This window comes from Hypomesus nipponensis, chromosome 11 (genome assembly GCF_054491055.1).
Source record: "Hypomesus nipponensis isolate SF chromosome 11, ASM5449105v1, whole genome shotgun sequence".
Taxonomy (NCBI): Eukaryota; Metazoa; Chordata; class Actinopteri; order Osmeriformes; family Osmeridae; genus Hypomesus; species Hypomesus nipponensis.
Window position 1 is genome coordinate 17,745,338 of NC_140371.1, and position 21,752 is coordinate 17,767,089.

The 21,752-nt window shown below is 46.7% G+C and overlaps 2 protein-coding genes across 3 annotated transcripts; both read left to right on the plus strand.

The window, feature by feature from the left end:
- Positions 1 to 81: 81 nt before the first annotated feature.
- Positions 82 to 3,416, plus strand: ankrd1a (ankyrin repeat domain 1a (cardiac muscle)). Of its 2 annotated transcripts, XM_084709709.1 has the most exons (9): positions 94 to 226; positions 880 to 1,047; positions 1,191 to 1,313; positions 1,463 to 1,570; positions 1,692 to 1,790; positions 1,954 to 2,052; positions 2,163 to 2,261; positions 2,459 to 2,557; positions 2,764 to 3,416. In XM_084709709.1, the coding sequence occupies exons 1-9, from the start codon at positions 200 to 202 to the stop codon at positions 2,854 to 2,856; spliced, it is 915 nt and encodes a 304-aa protein (XP_084565835.1). In that variant the 5' UTR covers positions 94 to 199; the 3' UTR covers positions 2,857 to 3,416. The 2 variants fall into 2 exon arrangements, with proteins under 2 accessions (XP_084565834.1, XP_084565835.1); XM_084709708.1 differs by having other exon boundaries at positions 82 to 226; positions 2,459 to 3,416.
- Positions 3,417 to 3,754: 338 nt separating this feature from the next.
- kif20ba (kinesin family member 20Ba) lies at positions 3,755 to 20,092 on the plus strand. Its single transcript, XM_084709867.1, is given in 33 exon segments — positions 3,755 to 3,871; positions 4,172 to 4,298; positions 4,419 to 4,508; positions 4,608 to 4,727; positions 4,882 to 4,954; positions 4,957 to 5,019; positions 5,481 to 5,665; positions 5,752 to 5,803; positions 5,913 to 6,122; positions 6,325 to 6,436; positions 6,537 to 6,608; positions 6,711 to 6,857; positions 6,994 to 7,156; positions 7,262 to 7,552; positions 7,719 to 7,858; positions 7,978 to 8,086; positions 8,827 to 9,058; positions 9,179 to 9,240; positions 9,419 to 9,538; positions 9,676 to 9,823; positions 10,452 to 12,054; positions 12,224 to 12,362; positions 12,471 to 12,642; positions 12,822 to 12,947; positions 13,047 to 13,177; positions 13,284 to 13,439; positions 13,663 to 13,839; positions 14,769 to 14,873; positions 15,148 to 15,345; positions 18,442 to 18,516; positions 18,715 to 18,859; positions 19,012 to 19,151; positions 19,278 to 20,092. Coding segments are annotated over 32 exon segments (5,763 nt in total). The 5' UTR covers positions 3,755 to 3,871; position 4,172; the 3' UTR covers positions 19,359 to 20,092.
- The last annotated feature ends 1,660 nt before the right edge of the window (positions 20,093 to 21,752 follow it).

Here is a 21,752-nt window from a genome sequence, read left to right on the forward strand (position 1 = left end):
ACGCATGCCAAGCGTGACGAGACACATTTTGCCAGCTTTGGCGACTGAACGTGGGCGTGGTTACTAGCGAGTGTGTGTGTGTGGGTGTCCCAAATGTATAAGAGATGGATGGCAGGTGAGAGGCTCACACAGAACAGGCACTGAATGATCACTGAATTTGTTGAACTACTGACCGGACTACTTCACATCACAGAGAAACATGGGACTCCTGAGCGTTGAAGAACTGGTAGGTCCTGCCCACTAACAACTATATGCATGTCTGAGGCACTATAGGACTTTAGATTAGGTGCACAGAATGTCCGTGAGGTGTTGACTGTGAGATGCCATGGATATACATTATTTAAAGAGGGGAAAACATTGCAAATCCATTGGACACAATTGACACACAACTTGGTTCTTGATTCAGTTGATGAAAGACTGATTCCTAATAATAATTCTGCTGCTCTGCCAAGTCAACAGAAGTGCATGTGATTTGACAGAATGGGCTGGGACATTAAACACGCCTTTATTAGCAACAGCCTCATGACTTTCTCTAAAGACAGACCCCATCCCTGGCTCAGGGGAGTAGGGACATGGTCTGAAAAGACTTGCTATGTGCTTTCGTCTAGACTGGCACAATAACAGTACATTGCTTTTGGAGGTAGAGGATTGATAATTCCTGAGAATACCAATAGCCTTCAATTTAATTGATCTCTCTATCTCTCTCGCTCTCGCTCTCTCTCTGTCTCTCTCTCTCTCTCTCGCTCTCGCTCTCGCTCTCTCTCTTTCTCTCTCTCTCTCTCTCTCTCTCTCTCTCTCTCTCTCTCTCTCTCTCTCTCTCTCTCTCTCTTACTCTCTCTCTCTCTCTCTCTCTCTCTCTCTCTCTCTCTCTCTCTTTAGGTCACTAGTAAGAGGTCTGAGGGCCAGGAAACTGATGGGTTTTTAGGGGGTGTATATGAAGCCGCTGTTCATCAAGAAAAGCATGATGACAGAAGATCCCACAAAGAGCTGTCTCCTCCTGAACAGAGTAACCATGTGCCGGAGGAAGTGTCCGTCATTGCCCTCAATGTAAGATCGCCATTTGTTTAGATATATGTCTATATATTTGTATCTTCAAAGGTTGACATAAAAATATATAAAAGTGTTTTGTAGTCTATCAAAGAAACACAGAGCACATTGTGTTCAAACCAATCATCAAGTCTTTTCCCCAGGTTGACAAGGCTGGCAGACTGAAGCTGGAGACAGTGGATGACCTCTTCAACATCATGAAACTGAGAAAGAGGAGGAGGGAAAGGAAGATGCCTGTATACAAGGAGCCTGAGCCAGAGATCATTGTAAGAACCACATTTTTTCTCTTTTTTTCTCTTACTCTTTTTCCTCTCACTCTCATGCACATGCTCTCTGTCGCTTTCTCTTTGAGAAGTCGACACTGCGTGATAACAATATGGTGTGTGTGATCATGTTTGTTATTGTTTTGTGGCAGCCCGAAACTGTGGATCAGGAAATGTTTCTGAAAGCAGCAATGGAGAACAAGCTCCCTGTGGTGGAGAAGTACCTGTCAGATAGAGGAGACCCCAATGTCAGTGATCATGTAAGTACTGACCGATTCTCAGCAGGTCTGGTTCAGTTGAAGGGAAACTAATGGGGTATGAATGGATCTTACAGAAGACATAAAGTAAATCAATATTTAGCCAAATATTTCTCATTTTCAGTTCCAGAGAACAGCGTTGCATAAAGCCTCATCAAAGGGACATGTGGAGATTGTCAAGAGACTGCTTGAGGCTGGGGCTTCCATCGAGAATAAAGACAAAGTAAGTAATCACATCCCTCGATATCTCAATATCTCTCCTTCTGCCTTATTCTTCCTCTTTCAGTTAGTCCCTCTCTGACTCTCCAACCCTCTTTTTGTGTCCGTACGTTTTTTACGAACACAAACGCGCACATCCAGTCTAACGGTGTCCTCTCCTCTCTTAGCTGGATGCAACAGCAGTTCACTGGGCCTGCCGAGGAGGCAGCCTGCCTGCTCTGGAGATTCTGCTCAACCTAGGAGCCAATATCAACTCCAGAGACAAGGTAGTCAAGGAAGAATGCATCAGATGCATCTGTAGCCAATCATTTTGACCATCCATGCATGTTTCGCTGCGTTTGTGATCCTACCTTTGAACTTTTACCCGTTTTCTCAGCTGAGAAGCACTCCTCTTCATGTTGCCGTGAGGACTGGTCACCATGAATGTGCAGAGCACCTGATCCACTGTGGAGCCGACGTCAATGCCAAAGACAGGGTATGCAGCCCTTCATGAAAGTGACTCACATTGTAATCAGTTGGATGGAATAATCGCAGACATTGCTGGTTGTGACAAATCATTGTGGCCAATATTGCTTTAAAGGGTTGCCAGTATTCTGTGAACAAGTCAATTGAGCAGGGTTGTGTTTTTATTGTGCCATGCATTAAATTAAAGCCCTTTCTGTGTCAATCCAGGATGGAGACACACCTATGCACGATGCTGTGAGGATAAATAGGTTCAAAATGATCAGGCTGCTGATGATGTATGGGGCCAGTCTTAAAACTAAGAATAGTGTAAGTATATACCGGTTCTGTTTGACAAGCCTCACATTGTATAAGCATTTATTGCCATCTGCCATACTATTACAAACACCTAGACCTGAGAGACGTTTAAAACACAAAATGTGACTTTAATGGCGGTGGTTATTTGAATTTGATGGTTACGTGAAATTTACTGTAGCTGATTATTTAAAGCCTTGTTCTTTTTTATCTTTCTGCAGGATGGAAAGACCCCCATGGACAGTGTCCTTGCTTGGCAGAGTGGAGCCAAAAACCTCCTGTGTAACTTCAGTGAAAGTAAATCTGCCCAGTAGATGGTTGATTCAGCTTATTAATTTTATGGCTCATTGATCAATAATGTGAAGTCCTATCAGAATGTCATTAATAGATAATTTCTTATTTATTTGATTGTTTTGAGCTGCCAATATTGCTGGCCAATGTCAAGGCTGACACTGTACTTCTGCACATTTTAATGTTCTGTTGGCTACCAAGATGAAATTGAGTAGGTTTAGGACTGAGCAAGGAAGGAACGACAACATTATACTTTGGGATACCTTTAACCAAGTAAAATGGTCCTAGAAAGAGCTAACATATGCTGCTGTGGATGATGGTGTGTTCTCTTTAAGTGAAGCTGGTTTAAATTTCCTTCTACACTATATAAGCACACTAGGGTAAGGATTTAAATAGGATGGAACTGAATGTTGGTTGACTAGTTAAAAGAATGAATACCGAATCTGTTGATTTGTGTGTGAGACATTTGATAAGTGACAATGTAACTGAATGTAAAGTTTATTTGTACAATTTACATGTTATTTATTGTTTGTTTATGTCAATACAGTATGTATATATAAAGTAAACATTTTGAATCCTAATACTTTTAGACCCTTTATTTGGGTAGAATAATGTTTGTTTGTGTATTGTTTCTGGTGGGTGTGTGTAAAAAATAAAACAATATTTAAAAACCATTACGGTCTATGGCTTACAAATATCCTAAATGTTGGATAAATGCTATTACACAAAGAAAAGCTCCATAATTTAGACATAAATGGAAAATGTGTCGGGTTGTAAATGGAATAGAAGTATTTCACCTTGTCGCAGTTCAAAATATCAGATCTCACAAACATCTGCACCAGTTCAATGGCGTTCAACTAATACTAGTCGAGAAGGCTTTGTCTGTAGCCTATTCTTACATAATACGGTTCTGTTGTCCAACGTGGCGCCCGACGCTTGACGCATTTCCACGAGCATTGTGATTGGTTAAGTTCAAAACCGCCAAAGACAGTTTGACCAGGAATTTTGTTGTGTTCAATGTTTCGGAACACATGTAAAGTAGGTACATTTTTTCTGGTTAGATTGACTACAATTTAAATTACAGACACACATATTTTATACATTGTGTAAAATTATTTTTGACTTAAGCAAAGCATAAGCGTTAACTGACATTGTTGCTGGATAACGTTACACTGGCGAACAGTAACCTAGTACAGGGCTACTAGTAGCTAGCTTTCTAGCCTACTAGTAGTGGTTGTAGAATAGTTAGTTGCCGATGATCTATTTTATTACGATACAAGGATCCGGAATTAGAAAAAAACAACCCCAGAAGTAAACAAACGTACTTCACTTTTCTAGGATGATGGAATCATGTTTCAACAATAAATTGGAAAGAGAGGAGGCAGTGGACATATTAGTGGATGACCTGAAGAAAGACCTTTTCTCAGAGTTCAACTCGATACCACTCAACCGACCAGACTCTCAGGTGGTTCAACTATTGAAATATACTATTGTAAAGCCAAAACCCCTTTTGTGCGATCATTTATGCAGTGCTTCAAAGAAGATGTATCTTTTATTATGACTGCTAATCAAGTATCCAATGCAGGACTCTTCCATCGAAGAGAGGGAACACTTGCAGGTGTATCTCCGCATCCGACCTTTCACAACCACAGAAACAGAAAATGGCGAGTCACAGGTATAACTACACCAAAATTGACTTTATTTAGCCAAAGACCTGTAAGCTATGAAGTATGCCTATCAACACATGGCCTCTGTGTATGTCTGTGTTTTGCAGGATTGTGTTGGCATTGAGCTCCCCGACACAGTGCTACTCAAGGCTCCGAGGGCTTCACTGTCAGCCAGACTCAGTGATAAGTCAGACACGCAGACTGCTCAGCGCTTTCAGTTCTCACAGGTCAGTTACATTTTTTCAGGTGAAGTGAATTTTTGTTTTGTTTTTAGAGATTCTCACCCCTATCCCCCACAGCAGTCTTTGGAATTTGTTGATACGTGTCTTATCCTTAAATGGTATATTCAGCAGATATTCCTCCCACATGCGTTATGTTCAGGTGTATGGGCCAGAGACCAGTCAGAGGGACATGTTTGACGGCACTGTGAAGGACCTGGTCAGAGACGTTCTGGAAGGGGGAACTCTCTGGTCTTCACATATGGAGTCACCAACGCTGGCAAGACCTTCACATTCTTAGGTTGGGCATATTGATGGTCTCGCAGTCCTTTGTAATCTCTCTAGACCAAGGCTGCCTCACACCAAACAAATACTGAGAAAGAAGCCGAAACAGTCAAGAATGAATGCTAGCAATTTGAAACTCAAGAATTTCAACTGACTCCCGTCTAAGCAGATTGAAAACCCGAAAAGGCTGTCTTGGTACTTGTTTGTTTCTGTTGTGCTTTTCAATGGGAGGGGATAGTCCTATTAGTTCAGACTCAAAGCAGCCTTTAGAACCTCCCCACATAAGTTTATATTTGAACAGCTTAAAAAGTAAATTGTACCCATAGCATTATGGTTAAGTTACCCCATGTCTTGGTTGAAACCACCATTTTAATTCCCTAAAGTGCAGGTAGTTTAAGTAGGTAAAAGCCACACAGCACAATCAAGGCTGAAGATGCACTCTCTGAAACAGCCCCCTGCTTTCTCTCTTGTCCCCAGGTCCTGACGCCAATGTGGGTCTGCTGCCGAGGTCTCTCAACATCCTCTTCAACAGCATCGAGGAGCGCATCTACCATCACATGAACATCAAGCCACAGCGCTGCCGAGAGTTCATCAGACTCACCAAGGACCAAGAGGGCGAGGAGGTCACGAACAAGAGGAACCTCTTCAGGCTCCTCAAGGAGGTGACTGGAGGGGAGGGGTTGTCTCAGTTGGCATCGCATCACTGATGATTCATTCCCTAATGTCCTTTTTGATCCCTTTCCTGAAGACTGATGCCCACAAGAGCATAGTTAACTCAACCTGCAAGACAAGCCTGGAAGGTGTGTTCCTCCTAAAGATTGCATCTTGTTTGTGTCCCTGCTTTTTGACATTCCCCAGTGTTGCATAGCGCTTGATCTGTAAAACAATGTTCCTTGTTTCTGCTCACAGGCTCCACCCTGCTGGACGCGGAGGGCACTGTGATTAATGACAGCTTCAGTCTGGATCTGGATGCAGACACCAAGTTCTCTGTGTGGGTGTCCTTCTGTGAGATCTACAATGAGAACATCCATGACCTGCTGGAGGCTGTTCCCTCAGGGGCCCTGAAGAGGACCACGCTCAAGCTGTCCCAGGACATCAAGGGAAACTCCTTTGTGAAGGGTAACCCCCCCTCCCCCCCCCCCCCTCTTCACATGCTGATATAGCTCCTCCCAACTTCCTGTGTGTTACAGCTCAAAAACAAATAGCAGAATTTCCGAAGAGTGAACCCTATTCCATTCTTAACCTTTGAAAGAAGGGCATGTATTTTCAAACAAGCGGTGTATAAGCGTTTTTGTAATTGCGTGTTTTCTTGTGCTTCCAGACCTGCGGTGGGTGCAGGTGAACAGTGCAGAGGAGGCCTACAAGGTGATGAAACTGGGCAAGAGGAACCAGAGTTTCTCCAGCACCAAGCTCAACCACCTCTCCAGCAGGAGGTAAGGCCACACTTTAGAATGGATTCCGAGAGACTTAAGTCCATCTTGGATGATGGACAGCTAAATTCTCACCCGGTTTGTCACATTTCTTTGCGTTCAGCCACAGCATATTCTCTATCCGCGTCCTGAGAATCAAAGACGTTGGAATTCCACGCGTCAGTGCAGTAAGCGAGTAAGTGCTTGGGGCCTTACATCTCTTACATGGTGAGATGCGGAGAACACCGATTGAAATTCAAAAGTGTGGAGATTTTTTTTTAAAGGGATCTGTCCGCAGGCTCTCGCTGTGTGACCTGGCTGGCTCTGAAAGGTGCGCCAAAACCCAGAACAAAGGTGAGCGTCTGAAGGAGGCTGGAAACATCAACACCTCCATGCTCATCTTGGGGAAATGCATCAACGCGCTCCGACACAACCAGACGGCCAAGTAGGTTTTCTCCCTTCAGGACCACCCCCTGTGCCTTTATGCAGGCAGTTAAACCCAGCTTTTACCCCATGTCTAATCGTTTTTGATTGTGCTGCTGCCTATATGCCTCTCAACTGCGCTTCTCCCTGCACCCCAGACTGCTCCAACACGTTCCCTTCAGGGAGAGCAAGCTCACCCACTACCTGCAGGGCTTCTTCTGTGGCCGGGGCAAGGCCTGCATGATCGTCAACATTAACCAGTGTGCCTCCACGTATGATGAGACCCTCAACGTGCTGAAGTTCTCAGCCGTGGCTCAAAAGGTGTGTGTTTGTGTGTCCTCGCTGGCTCTGAACATACTGTGGCGCGTGTCATGTGCCGCGTAAGTTGATTAACCTGGACTTTTCCTGGGACCTGCCATCTCACAGGTGGTAGTCCTGACCACCAAGACCGTTCCCATCTTGCCTAAGATGTCGGCGCGGGAGGTTTCATTCATCATCAACAACGCAAACAGGAAGGAGCTGTCAGCTTTCCGGAGGAGAAGCTCTCTGGTCGGCTGGGAGACCAGCCTGGAGGATCTGCAGGAAAGCGAGGTTGATGATGAGGAGGAGGAGGAAGAAGAAGAAGAAGAAGAAGAGAGCATGTTGGAAGAAACCATTCACAAGGCAGACAGTGATGATGAAAAAAATGAAATTATTGTCAACAAACTGACATACATGGTCAGTCTTAACTGTGCTTTATTTATTTGTAAATGTAATGTAATTAAATTAGCCAACATAATTTAAGAAGTAATTGCACATTTAAAAAGTAATTCACTAAAATGTTCATCAACTTGACAGTTCCTGTACTGTAAATTTAAATGGTCATGTATTTCCCTCTCATCAGAGTCAGGTGGCGCTGTTGGAAGAGCTGCAGGAGCTATTACGGAAGGAGAGGGCTGACAGTGAAGCTCTGGAGGGGCGCGTACGAGAAGAAGTCTCCAAAGAGTTCTCTGAGCTGTTCTCCCAGATACAGACGGACTGCAAGTGAGTTGATGACTTTTATGATGTCTTGGGCCTCAATCAGTTTCACCATCACGTGACGATGTTGTGCCAGAGTTTCGGATGTTATTCAGTTGTAACCCTTACCCTTTTTGTGTTGTCAGCGAGCGTCTCTTGAGAGAAAAGGAGATCATCGAGGAGAGAGCAGAGAGGAGGCTGGAGATCCTGAAAAACCTGGTCACCAAGAACACCAACCAGAAAGACATGACCACAGTAATGCAGCTTTCACACTCACCTCTACATGACCACAGTAATGCAGCTTTCACACTCACCTCTACATGACCACAGTAATGCAGCTTTCACACTCACCTGTACATGACCACAGTAATGCAGCTTTCACACTCACCTGTACATGACCACAGTAATGCAGCTTTCACACTCACCTCTACATGACCACAGTAATGCAGCTTTCACACTCACCTCTACATGACCACAGTAATGCAGCTTTCACACTCACCTCTACATGACCACAGTAATGCAGCTTTCACACTCACCTCTACATGACCACAGTAATGCAGCTTTCACACTCACCTCTACATGACCACAGTAATGCAGCTTTCACACTCACCTCTACATGACCACAGTAATGCAGCTTTCACACTCACCTCTACATGACCACAGTAATGCAGCTTTCACACTCACCTCTACATGACCACAGTAATGCAGCTTTCACACTCACCTCTACATGACCACAGTAATGCAGCTTTCACACTCACCTCTACATGACCACAGTAATGCAGCTTTCACACTCACCTCTACATGCCACCAACAGAGAGGCAGAGACATGGAGACCCCCATGAATGTTATTATTTTGGGATTCTTAATTTTCATTTAAAGCTCTCTTAAGATCTCTGTGTACAACCCCTTCCTAGAGACTCCTAGGCCTTCTCCTTCTCCTCTATGCTCATGGTCATGGGTCCTGCTAGTAGCCTACCTCTGTCTACTTCCTGTAGCAGGACATGTCTTTCTCGCTGGATGGGATGATTGACTCCATGTGCAGTGACCTGGCAGGAATCAAGCAGGATGCCCATGCTGCCCACACCTGTCTTGGAGAGACCGGAAAGCCCAGCTCCCAGGCCCAGGGCTTTGGGAGTGTTGAGAGCATGGCTGACCTGGAGAAGAGGGTGTCCGAGCTGTCTCAACAGCTACAACAGGCCCAGGAGGTGCTCTCTGCCAAAAGCACTGGTAAGAACCAACCAAATCATCAGTCACTGCTTTTCAGATGCACCCACTATGGAGGCACCTGCCCTGAAACTGGCTGAATGCACCTTTCACAGTGTCATTTTGTCTACCCTCGTTTTCCAGAGCTGAGCGATTACTGCAGTCAAGCACAGCAGGCAAACGAGCAACTCGATCAGGCAAAAAAGGTGTGGTTGACTTTATTGGATCAAACACACCACAAAAAAAATCTGATTTGGACACTTTGTATTTTGTTATGTCAAGAGAGTCAAACGCACCAATGATGTAAAAAACAAACAAACAAAGAATCCATCCAAAGCACCGTGCGGTGCAGCATGCTGACATCAGTCTGTCCTCCCCTGACAGACATTGGAGGCCCAGGAGCAGAAGTTCTCCCAGCTGATGGAGATGTGTCATAAGAAGGATGAGGCCATCTCTAGGCTGCAGACCACCTTGGACCTGCAGTTTGACGCTGCTGCCAAGGATGTAAGAACACGACCCTGTCCTCCCACTCCACCCAGCTGCATCCCTCGTTCCTGCGGGAAGATCAAAACCACATAGCATCGTTCACCCCTCCTCCAACCACTGTATGTAACTAATTGTTTCCCCCGTGCACTTAACAGAAGGCTATCCTGGACTCCAAGGAGATCTGTTGTCTGGATAGCATATGCACCTGCTCCAGAAGGGAAAGGCCCAGCTCTCGCACCGACAGCCGCAAACGGCAGGTGGGGGGGCAGTCAAACGTGGAGGAACAGCCCCCTCTAAAGAAAGGTACGGGCTGGGTGCCGGTCGCGGGGAAGGGGCCGCCCTCGTTTGTGGGGGTGAGAGGAAATGCGAAGGAGAACCCCGCCCAAAGACGTGTATTCCTTCGCCCCAGAAAGAGACTGTCTTCCTGGAAGAAGTGATGCTGACCACCTGAACACATGCGCGCACACACACACACACACACACACACATACCGTTTAAATCTTTTGAAGGTAGTTTTTCTTTTAAAGGTAGTTGTTCTGTATGTATTATATTTAAATAAAGATTTGTGTTTTTTTTTGTTTTTTTTATTCCTGTCTGTGGGCTACTCCCAAAATAACTTTATTTGAATCAATTGATGATCATAAATCATGCAAAACACAAATACGAGTCCCTCTAGATATTGTATGAAGGACCTCGATACTGGAAAGTTTTGCTGTATATTTACTGGTGATGGTACCTTTTGTTTTCATTCCTAGTAAGGGGGCAGTTTTTCAACCACATAATTGTATTGCTTAGTATGACATTCTTCCAAGAAGCTTTTACATTATGCATGCCTATCTGAAACAACACAATCATAAATGAAATGTTACTTTCTTATGAACGCAACCCAATTTCTTATGAATCAGTGGATTTTTTTGCTTCTGTCTGGTAGGATCTTTTGGGGAGGATGAGGAGGACAGACTGCAAGATAAAATGCAGGAGTTCTTGGCCCCCCTTGCTAACATGGTGTCTGGCATGGAGGGGTGTGGAAGGCTGGAGGAACGCCTGGGAGAGCTGGAGGAAAAACGCCTGCGCGAGGAGCAGCACACTCAGGAGCTAACCACGGAGCTACGGGAGGCTAAGCAGGGGAAAGAGGAGGCCCTGACTGCCCTCATGGAGGCTACGCAGGGGAGGGAGGAGGCCCTGGCTGCCCTCATGGAGGCTACGCAGGGGAGGGAGGAGGCCCTGGCTGCCCTCATGGAGGCTAAGCAGGGGAAGGAGGAGGCCCTGGCTGCCCTCATGGAGGCTAAGCAGGGGAAGGAGGAGGCCCTGGCTGCCCTAATGGAGGCTACGCAGGGGAGGGAGGAGGCCCTGGCTGCAGTTACACTCGAGAAGGAGGAGGTTATCAACCAGACTACCAGAGCGGAGCAAACCCTGAATGACCTGCAGGCTGAACTGGAAAGATACAACCACCAGCTCAGAGAGAAGAACGCTCTGATTGAGACCTTGACCCTGGAAGTCAAACGGCTGGGGCAGGAATCGGTGGGGGTTGAAGTCTCGCCAGGAAGCCAGGAAGACGTTGTCAGAAAGGAGTTCATGACAGTTCAGAGGGAGCTCTCAGAGGCCCAGGAGGAGAGGGAAAAGAGCCTCCTGCGGGTCCACACTCTGGAACAGGAACTAGGAGAGGCTAAAGACCAGCTTTCCCAACAACAGTTGACTTCAGACCAGCAGGTAGAGATACTACAACAGAAGCTAAACGAACAACAACTGACCTTGAAACAGCAGCTGGGAGATCTTGAACCGAAGCTTGCCCAAAACAAGCTCAGCTCTGAACTCGAGATAAAAGAGCTCAGAGAAAAGTTGAACCAACAAGTGCTAAACGCAGAACAGCAACTAGAGGAGTTCAAGCAGAAACTCGCGGAACAAGAGCTGAATTCAAACCACCTGAAGGCACAGCTGGAGGAGGCTGCTGCTGAGGTCCTGAAGATCAACAGCTCTGCAGAGAAGGACGACCTGAGCAGATTAAACTCTAATCTGGAGGCCGAGGTTTTGACCCTGAGGTTAAAGGTCACTGACCTGGAGGAGAAGCAGTGTGCCCGGAACGCAGGGAAAGATGCTACCGCAGCTGCCCTGAACCAGTCTGAAAGCCACCAGCTGGCATTGCCAACAGGAGAAATGCAGAGAAGGCAAGCAGAGAAGGAGGTGGAGATGGAGAGAAGGCTGGCAGAGAAGGAGCAGGAGATTGAGACAAGGCTTGCCAAGAAGGAGGAGGAGATCGAGAGAAGACTAGCTAAAAAGGAGGAGGAGGTGGAGAGAAGACTCGCTGAGAAGGAGGAGGAGGTGGAGAGGAGGCTCGCCGAGAGGCAGGCGCAGGTGACAGGACTGCAGAGGAGCCTGAGGGAGGCGCAGGAGCGCCGAGAGGAGGAGGAGAGCATGGCGGTGCAGGAGGCCAGGAGGAGGGAGGTGGAGAGACGACGGGAGCTGCTGGCCGTGGCGGAGGAGGCCATCGCTGAGAAGACTGCCGAGCTGGAGAAGAAAGCCCAGGAGGTCTCCAGGTAAGACCTTCAAATCGCCAACATGTGTCCTTTTCCCCTTGCTTGAAGCAGTTCCTTATAGAATTATTCAACTGTCATTCGTATCTCATTATCGTATCATTTCACCGTAACTGTGCCAGGTAATAACTACTGTATATTGTCGGGTCATCAATGTCTTTGTCCTCCTCAGACTGAAGGAGGCTGCCAAGCTGGACTCAGATAAGGTGAAGAGCATCAGTTTAGACCTGCAGAGGAAGGAGGACGACACCGCTGACCTGAAGGAGAAACTGGCTGACTCCAAGAAACAGATACAGCAAGTTCAAAAAGAGGTCCAATTCACATTTCGTATTCCCACCCAGTCCAAAAATCATCCGAACTCCTTCACACTCATTCATAAACATCTAAATGGCTTCCTGCTGATTGCCCTTCCTCCCCAGATCTGCTCCATGCGTGATGAGGAGAAATCCCTGCGACAGAAGCTATTCGATTTGGAAAAAGTTAAGAAGCAGTTTCAGGCAGACCTGGCCAGCAGAGACAAGACCATCCAGCACCTCCGGACAGACGGCCGGCCTGACGACAGCCTGCATCTCTACCAGCAGGCCTGCAAAGGTACCGGGCCCTGCCCCCCCCCCCCCCCCGGAGCTCTCTCAGAAGGATCCAGAACCATGTCTGCTCTCAGCTCCATCCAGCACCCCGTTTCCTCCTGTGCAACCCCAAAACTCTATGATGCGGTAAAGGCCAGGTTTGTGTGTGTATAACTGTGTGTGTGTGTGTGTGTGTGTGTGCAGACCTCCAGGCTCGTGAGCGTGCTATGGAGGACATGCGGCTGGCGCTGGTGGAGCAGGAGGAGACCCAGGAGCAGCTGGATCAAGTTCTGGAGGAGAGACAGGATCAGATCCAGGCCCTCGCTGACGGTGAGATACGCCGTGCACACACTCGCGTGGGTTTCCTACCGACCATAAGCGTCCAGGGCAAGCTCAAAGCATCAGACGGTTGATGTTTGTTGTTTCCAGAGGTTGGGAAACTGAGGAGCTTGTTGGGGAACAAGGATGCTGGGGAAGTCACGCCCTCCCCGAGAGAGAGCCGATCAGATGACTTCAAACTAGCCAATCAGGAAGCAGCTCGGGCTCAAGAGAGTTTGAAGGTAGGTACTTTTTGGCTGCCCTTTTTGTCGCACTGGCGTCACGGGGATTGTATGTGTGCGAGCCACAGTTCTAACCGTTGTGTGTGTGCCTGTGTTGTCGGTGTAGCTGAGCACAGAGAAGCACCAGGCTGACAGGAGAAAGTGGCTGGAGGAGAAGATGGCTCTGATTGGCCAGGCCAAGGAGGCGGAGGACAAGAGGAACCAGGAAATGAGAAAGTTTGCAGAGGACAGAGAAAAAAACTCCAGGCATCAATGTCAAATGGTAAACATTGACGTCCCCTAGTGGCCTTATTAAGCCACAGCTGTCAGCTTCTTGCCCAAAGGCCATAAGAAGAAAAAAATTGGAAGTTGGGCGAACAAAAAGCTACGCTTTAACACCCAGCCTCCAGTACTGTATGTTAAGACAATTGCTTGATTGACCATGATTTGTCAATGCTGTAGATACAGTTTAAACTATCTGAAGGTTGTGTGTGTGTGTGTTGCAGGAGGCCCTTTCTGCCACGCTGCATGAGAAGGAGCAGGACATGGAGAGGTGGAGGATGGAGAGAGACACCCTCGTGGCCGCTCTGGAGGTCCAGTTACAGAAGCTCCTCTCCAGCAACGCTGAAAAGGACAAACTCATCGCCTCGCTCTCCTGCAGTACCTCATCTCAACCACCAGAGGTCAGTGTGGTAGAGATCATCTCTGGTAGAGTGTTGAGAGAGACCCAGACGTTTTTTCTTTTTCTAAAACAACAATGTTGATTACTGTTCCTCAGCTTCACTCTTCGGCTCTTAATGTTGCTGTTTAGTTGTATTTTAACAGTCTTAAATCATAATAACGTTCTGGCAAAATGTATGGTGCCGGCAGCACCTGTGCTGTGGCTAGGGCTGCACGATAATGATCACGATTATTTTAATCAATATTGAGATCACGATTAATGATCACGATTATTTGTTAATTTTACCAAAACAAATGTTATTGTCTCATAAGCTAATTATGGATTGATGGATCTAATAAACTGCTTTCACAAATATGTGCATCAAATAAAATAGGTTCTCTCATTCACCAAAATTCAGTGCATCTCCTTAAAGAATAAATGAAAAATAAAACAAAGAAAATGGAGCAAAACTTCAACAGGGCACTATTTTCCATTTTAGGAAGCCAAAAATAAACAACAAAAAAACCCGATACTATGAACGGAATTACGCATATTAAATATCGTTCGATCGCGCAAATTTAATCGTGGGAGGCCAAAATCGTGATTGTGATTAAAATGCGATGAATTGTCCAGCCCGAGCTGTGGCTGCCGGTGGCTCTGTCAGAGAGAGGGGCCGAGGTGAGCAGTCTGTACGTCCTCGCTTCAGGCCACAGCAACGCTCAGACAACCACCTGACACCAGGTTCACAACCACAGCCACACAAGCAGGAAAGATGCCCCGGGCGTAGATACAGGATATCACAGTGATACGGGATAGATATGGAACATCGCAGAATAGACATGGTTCCTTAAATCAAACGTCTGTCTGAGCATATGTCTTTTCTGGGATGTATCGGGACGTGTTTCTGTACCTGTTTTGCTAAGTGTCTGTGGTTCTTTGTTGGGCACACAGCCCCAGCTCGATGAGCCTGTGAGCGAGGCCGTGAAGCCCCACTGCGACGGCAGCCAGCAGCTCCCAGCAGCCAGCTGCACCAGAACCTCTGCCAGCAGCAGCCAGGTAGGACTCTGAGACCGCTGTCAGTCCCAAGACACTGCACCAGTATCTCGTCACCTCCCATTAGAACAGGCTACAAGTTTAAAAATAAGTCCCTCGGGTCTTGCTTTGAGAAGGGGGGTCATTAAACACAAATTTGAATATCTTTCCTCCCACTGAATTGAGTGCATCGACAGTATTGGGTTGCCCCTGGTATTGTGTGGTGCCGTACGAGGTCCATTTAAAGGACGGCGCCATATTACGCCACATTACATCAGCAGCGTCTGCCTCCTCGCAGGGGAACCCCTCGGTGCTCGACTCGTCCCACATCTCCACGGAGAACGGGCGGACGAGCCGCTTCCCCAAGCCCGAGCTGGAGATCTCCTTCAGCCCGCTGCAGCCCAACCGCATGGCGCTGCGCCGGCAAGGGCAGGACGAGGTCACCGTCAAGATCACCCGCTCGGCACGCAAGAGGAAGAGCGCCGAGCCGGACAAGGTGCTGGTTTCACACACACACACACGCACATTCCACCATGTAGCACCGAATAGTGCATAAGGCAGCCACAAAAAGTCATTTTCTCAGCTGCAGCTTGAGAAGCCTTGACCGGTGTTCTCTGTGCAGTCCATCCTGATTCGGCCCCCCCAAAGGCCGACCGGGTGGAGGGCGCAGTTGGCCGTAGCTGATGAGCGACTTGAGTTTGCGATTCTCCCCACGATCACAGAGACTCCACATAGATTTTTCATCAGGCGACACCTCACGGGTTGTGCATCCGTAATTGCGCTGTGTGCTTATGGACTGAATACGGTGATTACAGTCTTGGGTTGACACATGGATTTTGTTATCGGGACTGTTTGAAATGTGCGAACGTGTTATCCCCTGCAACCCAAGGTCAGAATCCTTCCCAGCTTAATGACAGAGGTAGGGAAGAGAAGGTAGTCATGAAGCACTAATTAGCAGCAACTTAAAAACTAATTAGCATCCACCGTAATACCATGCCACGGTCTACGTTCTTGTGATTTGCTCCCAGATCTCTCCTGCATTATGTAGGGCCGTTAAGAGCTCATGTAGCTCATCTGGTTACCGAACAGAGGGCTGCTCACTCTCAAGCTATTACATGATCCAGCTCATAGGCAGAATGGTAGATTAGTTACATACCTTTTTCTTGTAAAAGCAGAACTGCAGGAGCATGACACGCCTGAAACAGATGATATGGACGATCTAATGACATGCACGAGGTGAGATTGTAATATACATCTTGTCAGGTCATTGCGCTGGTGTGGGGGCTGTGAGAGTGGGGCCTGTGGTCAACACAGGACCAGGAGGAGGAAGAGGAGTATTTATGGGGGTCGAAACTCTTGCGGTTTGAGACGAAAGTAATTCCATTAATGACTTCTCCTCTCTGCCCTGCTCCACGCCACCCTGCTGACTGCCATGCTTTTCAAGAGGGAGGGAGGAGGAGAAGGGAGGGAGACAAGGGGGACGAGTGTTGAGTGATGGTGGGGAAAGCCAAGAGAATGAAAGGAAGAGAGGGGGAGGGGGGGGGGGGGTTCGAAGAAAGAGGAAAGTGAAAAGGGGTGGAGGAGAAGGAAAGGGGTATATGTGTTGGAATAAAGAGTGTGGAGGTAGAGCGCACGGCTTCTCGATGGCAGTCTTTGTCTCGAGGTCTAAAGCGTGATGTATCCCACGGAAACCTATACTTATACACACAGGGAGTCTGTACCTTGTAGCTCACAGGGGAACTCACACGCAAATACACACACTCACTGACTCACACACGCACTCAAACATGCGTGCATACGATACGCACACACAGCCTCAGTAACATGACGGATGTCTCTTGCACTTACCCTCATACAGGGGCTAGCGGAAACACTAGTGTCTAGGGAGCTTTGTGGATCTCAGGCATATTCATAGACCCAGCACCAAGCCCTCTGTCTCAGCCAACACAACTTTAGTCAGACATTAGCATTTTTAGGGCAGCAAGCTGTAAACAACCCTCCCCAGGTCCTGGTCTACTCCCCTGCTCAGAGAGCAGGTCCAGACTCCAGCAAGCTTCTCTTCCACACTGGGATGCAGTATGTTTCATCACAGGACAAACACACCAGAAGATTGTGTGACTGGGTCACTGTGGGTCTCCTCTGGCCTCTGGCGGTATTCAATCCACCACCGTGTTCAGTAAATCGAGATTTTTAGATTGGTTGAATTGTTTTATTTAGAAGAGCAGGCTTTCAGCCAAAACACCAAACAAGGTATAGTTTATTTTTTTTATTTAAATGAACACGTGTGAAGGAAGATGTGTTTTTCTGTTGAAAGTTCCAGGACGACGGATCATATCTCAGATTTCAGCGAGCTGCAACTTAAAAATGTTGCATTCACATAGCAGTTTTCTGTTTTGTTTTTTCCTTCATTTTTTTATATCATCCTACACCCTTTAAGATGGTTGCAACTAATCACAGAGTTTTCGCCCAGGGAGTTTTCATGAGAACTTGAGCAGTGTAATTAAGGCCCTGGTTCTGGGAGAGCTGCACCATTCACTAGTTTTCTGTTGACGCCACAATGTTTCCTCCCGTGGATGAGTGTTGCAGCAACCGAGTTGTTTTTAATCTCCATAAAAACAAAAAACAAATCTGTGTACGATTAAGAATTCATACGCAAATGAGTTGATTTTTCCTGCCCTGTCTAACCAAGCATTTTCTCTCCGAGGAAGAAAGGCAACAAGATCGCTAAATCTAAAAAGAAAGCACACACAGCTCAGGTACTATGCCGTTTGTTTGACATCCTTGACTCATCCACTTGTCATTAGCCGGTTAATCATCCATCTTAATCACGCCCATACACCACCACCATGTCAGCTGTAGGGCACAGGAAGCACAGGGTAACGACCGCCACCTCCGCAAGTAAGATCATTCAATGACCGAATTAAGAAAAACGACAACACAGGGTCCATCATCAAACAGCAAACGAGTGTTGACCAACCCTCTCTCTCCCTCATCCCTCCCTCTTTCTCGTCCCTTCATCCCTTTTCACCCTCTTGTCTCCGGTCTGTCTGTTGTTTGTGCGGAGGTGGGCGGGGTCTCTATGGCGTTGTGTCGCGTGCAGTGAGTGTGCAGGTCCTTGGGGGGAGGCTTCAGAGGGAAGGCTGGTGGGAGCAGCCTTAGTCTGTCACTCAAGCTCCAACAACAGATCACTTATTTAAGAAGGAATACACTGATAGTGTAACCGACAGGGCCTTTCTTCAGCCCCGGGCCTCTGTTTTGATCACTTATGTCAGTCAGGAGACTTTTAGGCTGATCTGCATGAATTATACAGCTAGCTGATTTGCTGATGGCTGGGTTCAAACGAGTTGACCTAAAAATCAGAATCTGGCTTTTTCTCCTGTGGTAATGGGCTCTGGCATAATGGCCTGCCATCACAGTGAGAGACGGGTTCTTGACTGATGAAATGAGACATCTACTAATTAATGCAAGTAACAACACGTCCCCTTCCATCCCTCCATTCCTCCTTTAATTCTAGAATCAGATCTCTCAAGATGGAGTCGGCTCACATTGCATTCTTTGTGTTTGTGTGTTTGTGTGTGTATTGGTGTGTCAGGATGAGGTAGAGAATGAAAACCGGAGAAACACCAGAACCAGACTGACCCCTAAACTGGCCCCTCACCAGGAGGAGGTGAGAAACACACACTGATACACACTCACCACAATGAAGCAAGTCGAGATGAATTCCTGTGTCACATACTCATCGTGTGTGTGTGTGTGTGTGTGTGTGTGTGTGTGTGTGTGTGTGTGTGTGTGTGTGTGTGTGTGTGTGTGTGTGTGTGTGTGTGTGTGTGTGTGTGTGTGTGTGTGTGTGTGTGTGTGTGTGTAGTGGGGATCTCCAGCTGGCAGCAGTGGACACCAGTGCTCCATGAGGCCCCAGGACTCCCAGTCCAGCCTTCGTAGCAGGAAGGAGGGAACCCTCCAGAAGATAGGAGACTTCCTCCACAGCTCTCCCAACCTGTTTGGCAGCAAGGGTTGGAAAGCCTTATAAACTATACTGTGGACACAACTACAAACTGAGTACCTACTATGGCACAGAGCTGTTGTGCTGACAAGCGTAGGGGGTGATTGACTGCTTAAGTTTCTAAAAGCTTTTAACCCCCCCCCTCGCTCTTTCTGTCTTCAGCTAAAAAGATCATGAAGCTCGTCAGCGGGCGGTCTCCAGACCCAGACGGGGGGCAGTCCCTCAGCGCCAGACCCAAGAAGCCCAAAAGGGCTTTGTACCACCCCGAGATCTCGTCCCCCATGGACCTGCCCTCCCACCCGGTCAGTGTCTGACATCCACAGCCCTGGCTCACAGGATTGGGGTTTCAAGTGCAGGAGACTCCTCAGCGATGAGGCAGTGACCCATGTGTGTAGTCTGATGTTTAGGCCTTTTCTCGTTTGCCCCAGATCATCAACAGAGACCCAGAGGAGAAGGAGAGCGACCACCTGATCATCAAGAGAAGACTCCGCTCTAGGACTGGCAAATGAAGACCACATCTCATCCCTCAGCTTCTCCTCCCTGTTCAAGTCTCTTCTTCCTCTGCACTCTCCTCTGTCGACGTTTCCCTTTCCTCTACACCTTTCCTTCTGCTCCTGTCTCCGTTCGTCCCTCTTTCTTCCTCTCGCTGGTCCTCTGCAGTGTCTTACAGGAAGGGGAGGAGTCAGCTGTTGAGACTCAGAGGGATAAAGTGTTTCTGTTGATGAGAGTGTTATTGAGGCGGATTAGCCCTGCATATTGTACTGTATGTTTGATTTATCGTACTACTTAACTCGCACTAATCTCCAAACGTATTTTGTTCTAGCTCAGAAAATTTTACATATCTGAAATCACATGCACTTTTTTTCTTCTTTCTTTGCATTCAGTAGTTTATATCATTTATATATTATTTTATTCTTATTTAATGGTGCACATAAAAATCTTTAGGGACACTAATTTGTCTGTAATTTGATTAACTAGACTGGCTATATTCAATTCTAGGTTATAGAGAAACTTTATAAGAGACTATGTTTGAATTATCAAATGACCATTCCATTTATTTTGTAGTCTTATGATTAACATCCATTCGGTGATTAGAATGTGTTAATTTCTTAAATATACCCAAATGTCTTTTTGTAAGAGTTTTGTCTTCTAGTTCCTCAGTTTGTCATTTGTAACACTGCTAATGCACATACATACCAAGATGGTTAAATAAACAGCCTATGTAGCCTGGCACCCTGTGACTCTGCACCTGTTCCTGTGTGAAAAGAGAGGCATTCAGTTCTTCCATCGCATCTCTCTGTTCAACACAGATACATTAACACCCTCATCATCTGTTAGAAAAGTGTCTTTTTTTTGTCCCTGGGTTGATGAGAAGACCCCTCTTTCCTCCTCCTAAATGTAGTTACAGTAGCGTTCACACAACAGGACTGATAATACCTTGGTTATATATTTTTAGCTTTGTAAAGTAGGGAATTCTACTCAGATCCTTTGAGGACAAAAATGGTGTGCCAAGATGAGATTGTATCAAGTTATAATGTACCTTCTGCCAACAATGCTCCTGGGTATATTTAGTCAGACTCATTCGAGGAGGTTTGAACCAGATACTCAAATTACACAAGACGAGTGAGAAGAGTGGCTTTCGTGGGACACGGCAGTAGAAATGCGAGGTGAAGTGTTTGATCTGACACTGTTACTTACTTTCAACATAAATGGCTATTCATTCTGCCTGGGCAAATGTGTCACTAATCTCTAGTTGGCATTGTTGAGGTTTGTGAAATGAGGTTGGTGAATTTGAATACAGTACAAGGATGATCAAGACTCTGGGCAGCTCCACTCAAGCTTTCTCCCAAGCTGAACTGTAGTGAGTTCAACTGGGTAAGTTGTTGATCTGAGTTACAGTTTCTGTTTTTTACTGAATGTTGTATTGTTACTGTTGCCGACAGAGACAAAGACAATGTCCTGTTCTAGTCGTCTGGCTTTGTTTGATGTGTTTTCCCCCCATGTCTTGGCCAGCGTGTTCTTGATTGTTTAGCCTGGGTAGATTGAGGGTAAATAGATTTTACAAAACTAAATTTGCGTAGTGTTTTGTCCCACAGGAGAAAAGGCCTTATTCAAATACCTCATTAGCGACTGGCACAATAAGTATGTCGGCTGAATAGGCTGCCGATAATAATACATGTATACTGAGAAAAAGAGGGTGTGAAGCGAAAAAGGAGCGGAATTGAAACACAGATCTCCTAAACCAGCATGCTTCCCATGACTCGTCTGAACGACCGTGTCCTCCAGCCTTTGGAAAGACAAAGAGGAGACTCGTTCCCGTGAAAGATGGATGAGCTGTAAAGTCAGATTTTGCAATCACTTCCCACCCACGCAGCTGGGCCATTGTACCAGCTGAATGTCAGTTCCTGCTTCCTATTTTGTGAAGACAGAGGGTAATGGGAGAATCTGTGTGTGTTGAGGGTGGGGTCTGTGTGCATGTGTGTACTGGATGTTCCACAATATATCTTGGTGCCAAACTTCACCAACTCCTGAGCAGATAAACGAAACAAAAATACTTTTGACAAACCCGTTTGTGCACAGTCTGTTCATGTCTGAATGTCTCCATGCTGTTTCTCTGCAGGATGCTGTGTGTGGTTTTGTGGTACAAATGTCCCGACATTTACCATGCTACTATAAGGAATGACTCACACCCAAGGGCAATAAGCAGGGATAGAACCACGTCACATTCCATTTTCTCCTTCACTTCATCCAGCGTCTGTTGCTGAATCACATGATATTCCTTCATCCATTATTGAAGCAGGAAAGGGCTGTGACTGGGAGGTGAGAGGTCTGGGGACAGCAGGTCAAATCAACCCCAGCACCCCAGTGACAATCAATTTGTAAGGAGTCATTTGTAACCTTGG

What these genes read in the sequence shown, in the direction of transcription:
- ankrd1a (XM_084709708.1), top strand. Translation starts at nt 200, where the DNA reads ATGGGACTCCTGAGCGTTGAAGAACTG. An exon ending in TCCTGAGCGTTGAAGAACTG is followed by an intron (nt 227 to 879) that starts GTAGGTCCTGCC and finishes CTCTCTCTTTAG; the next exon opens with GTCACTAGTAAGAGGTCTGA. An exon ending in AGCCTGAGCCAGAGATCATT is followed by an intron (nt 1,314 to 1,462) that starts GTAAGAACCACA and finishes GTTTTGTGGCAG; the next exon opens with CCCGAAACTGTGGATCAGGA.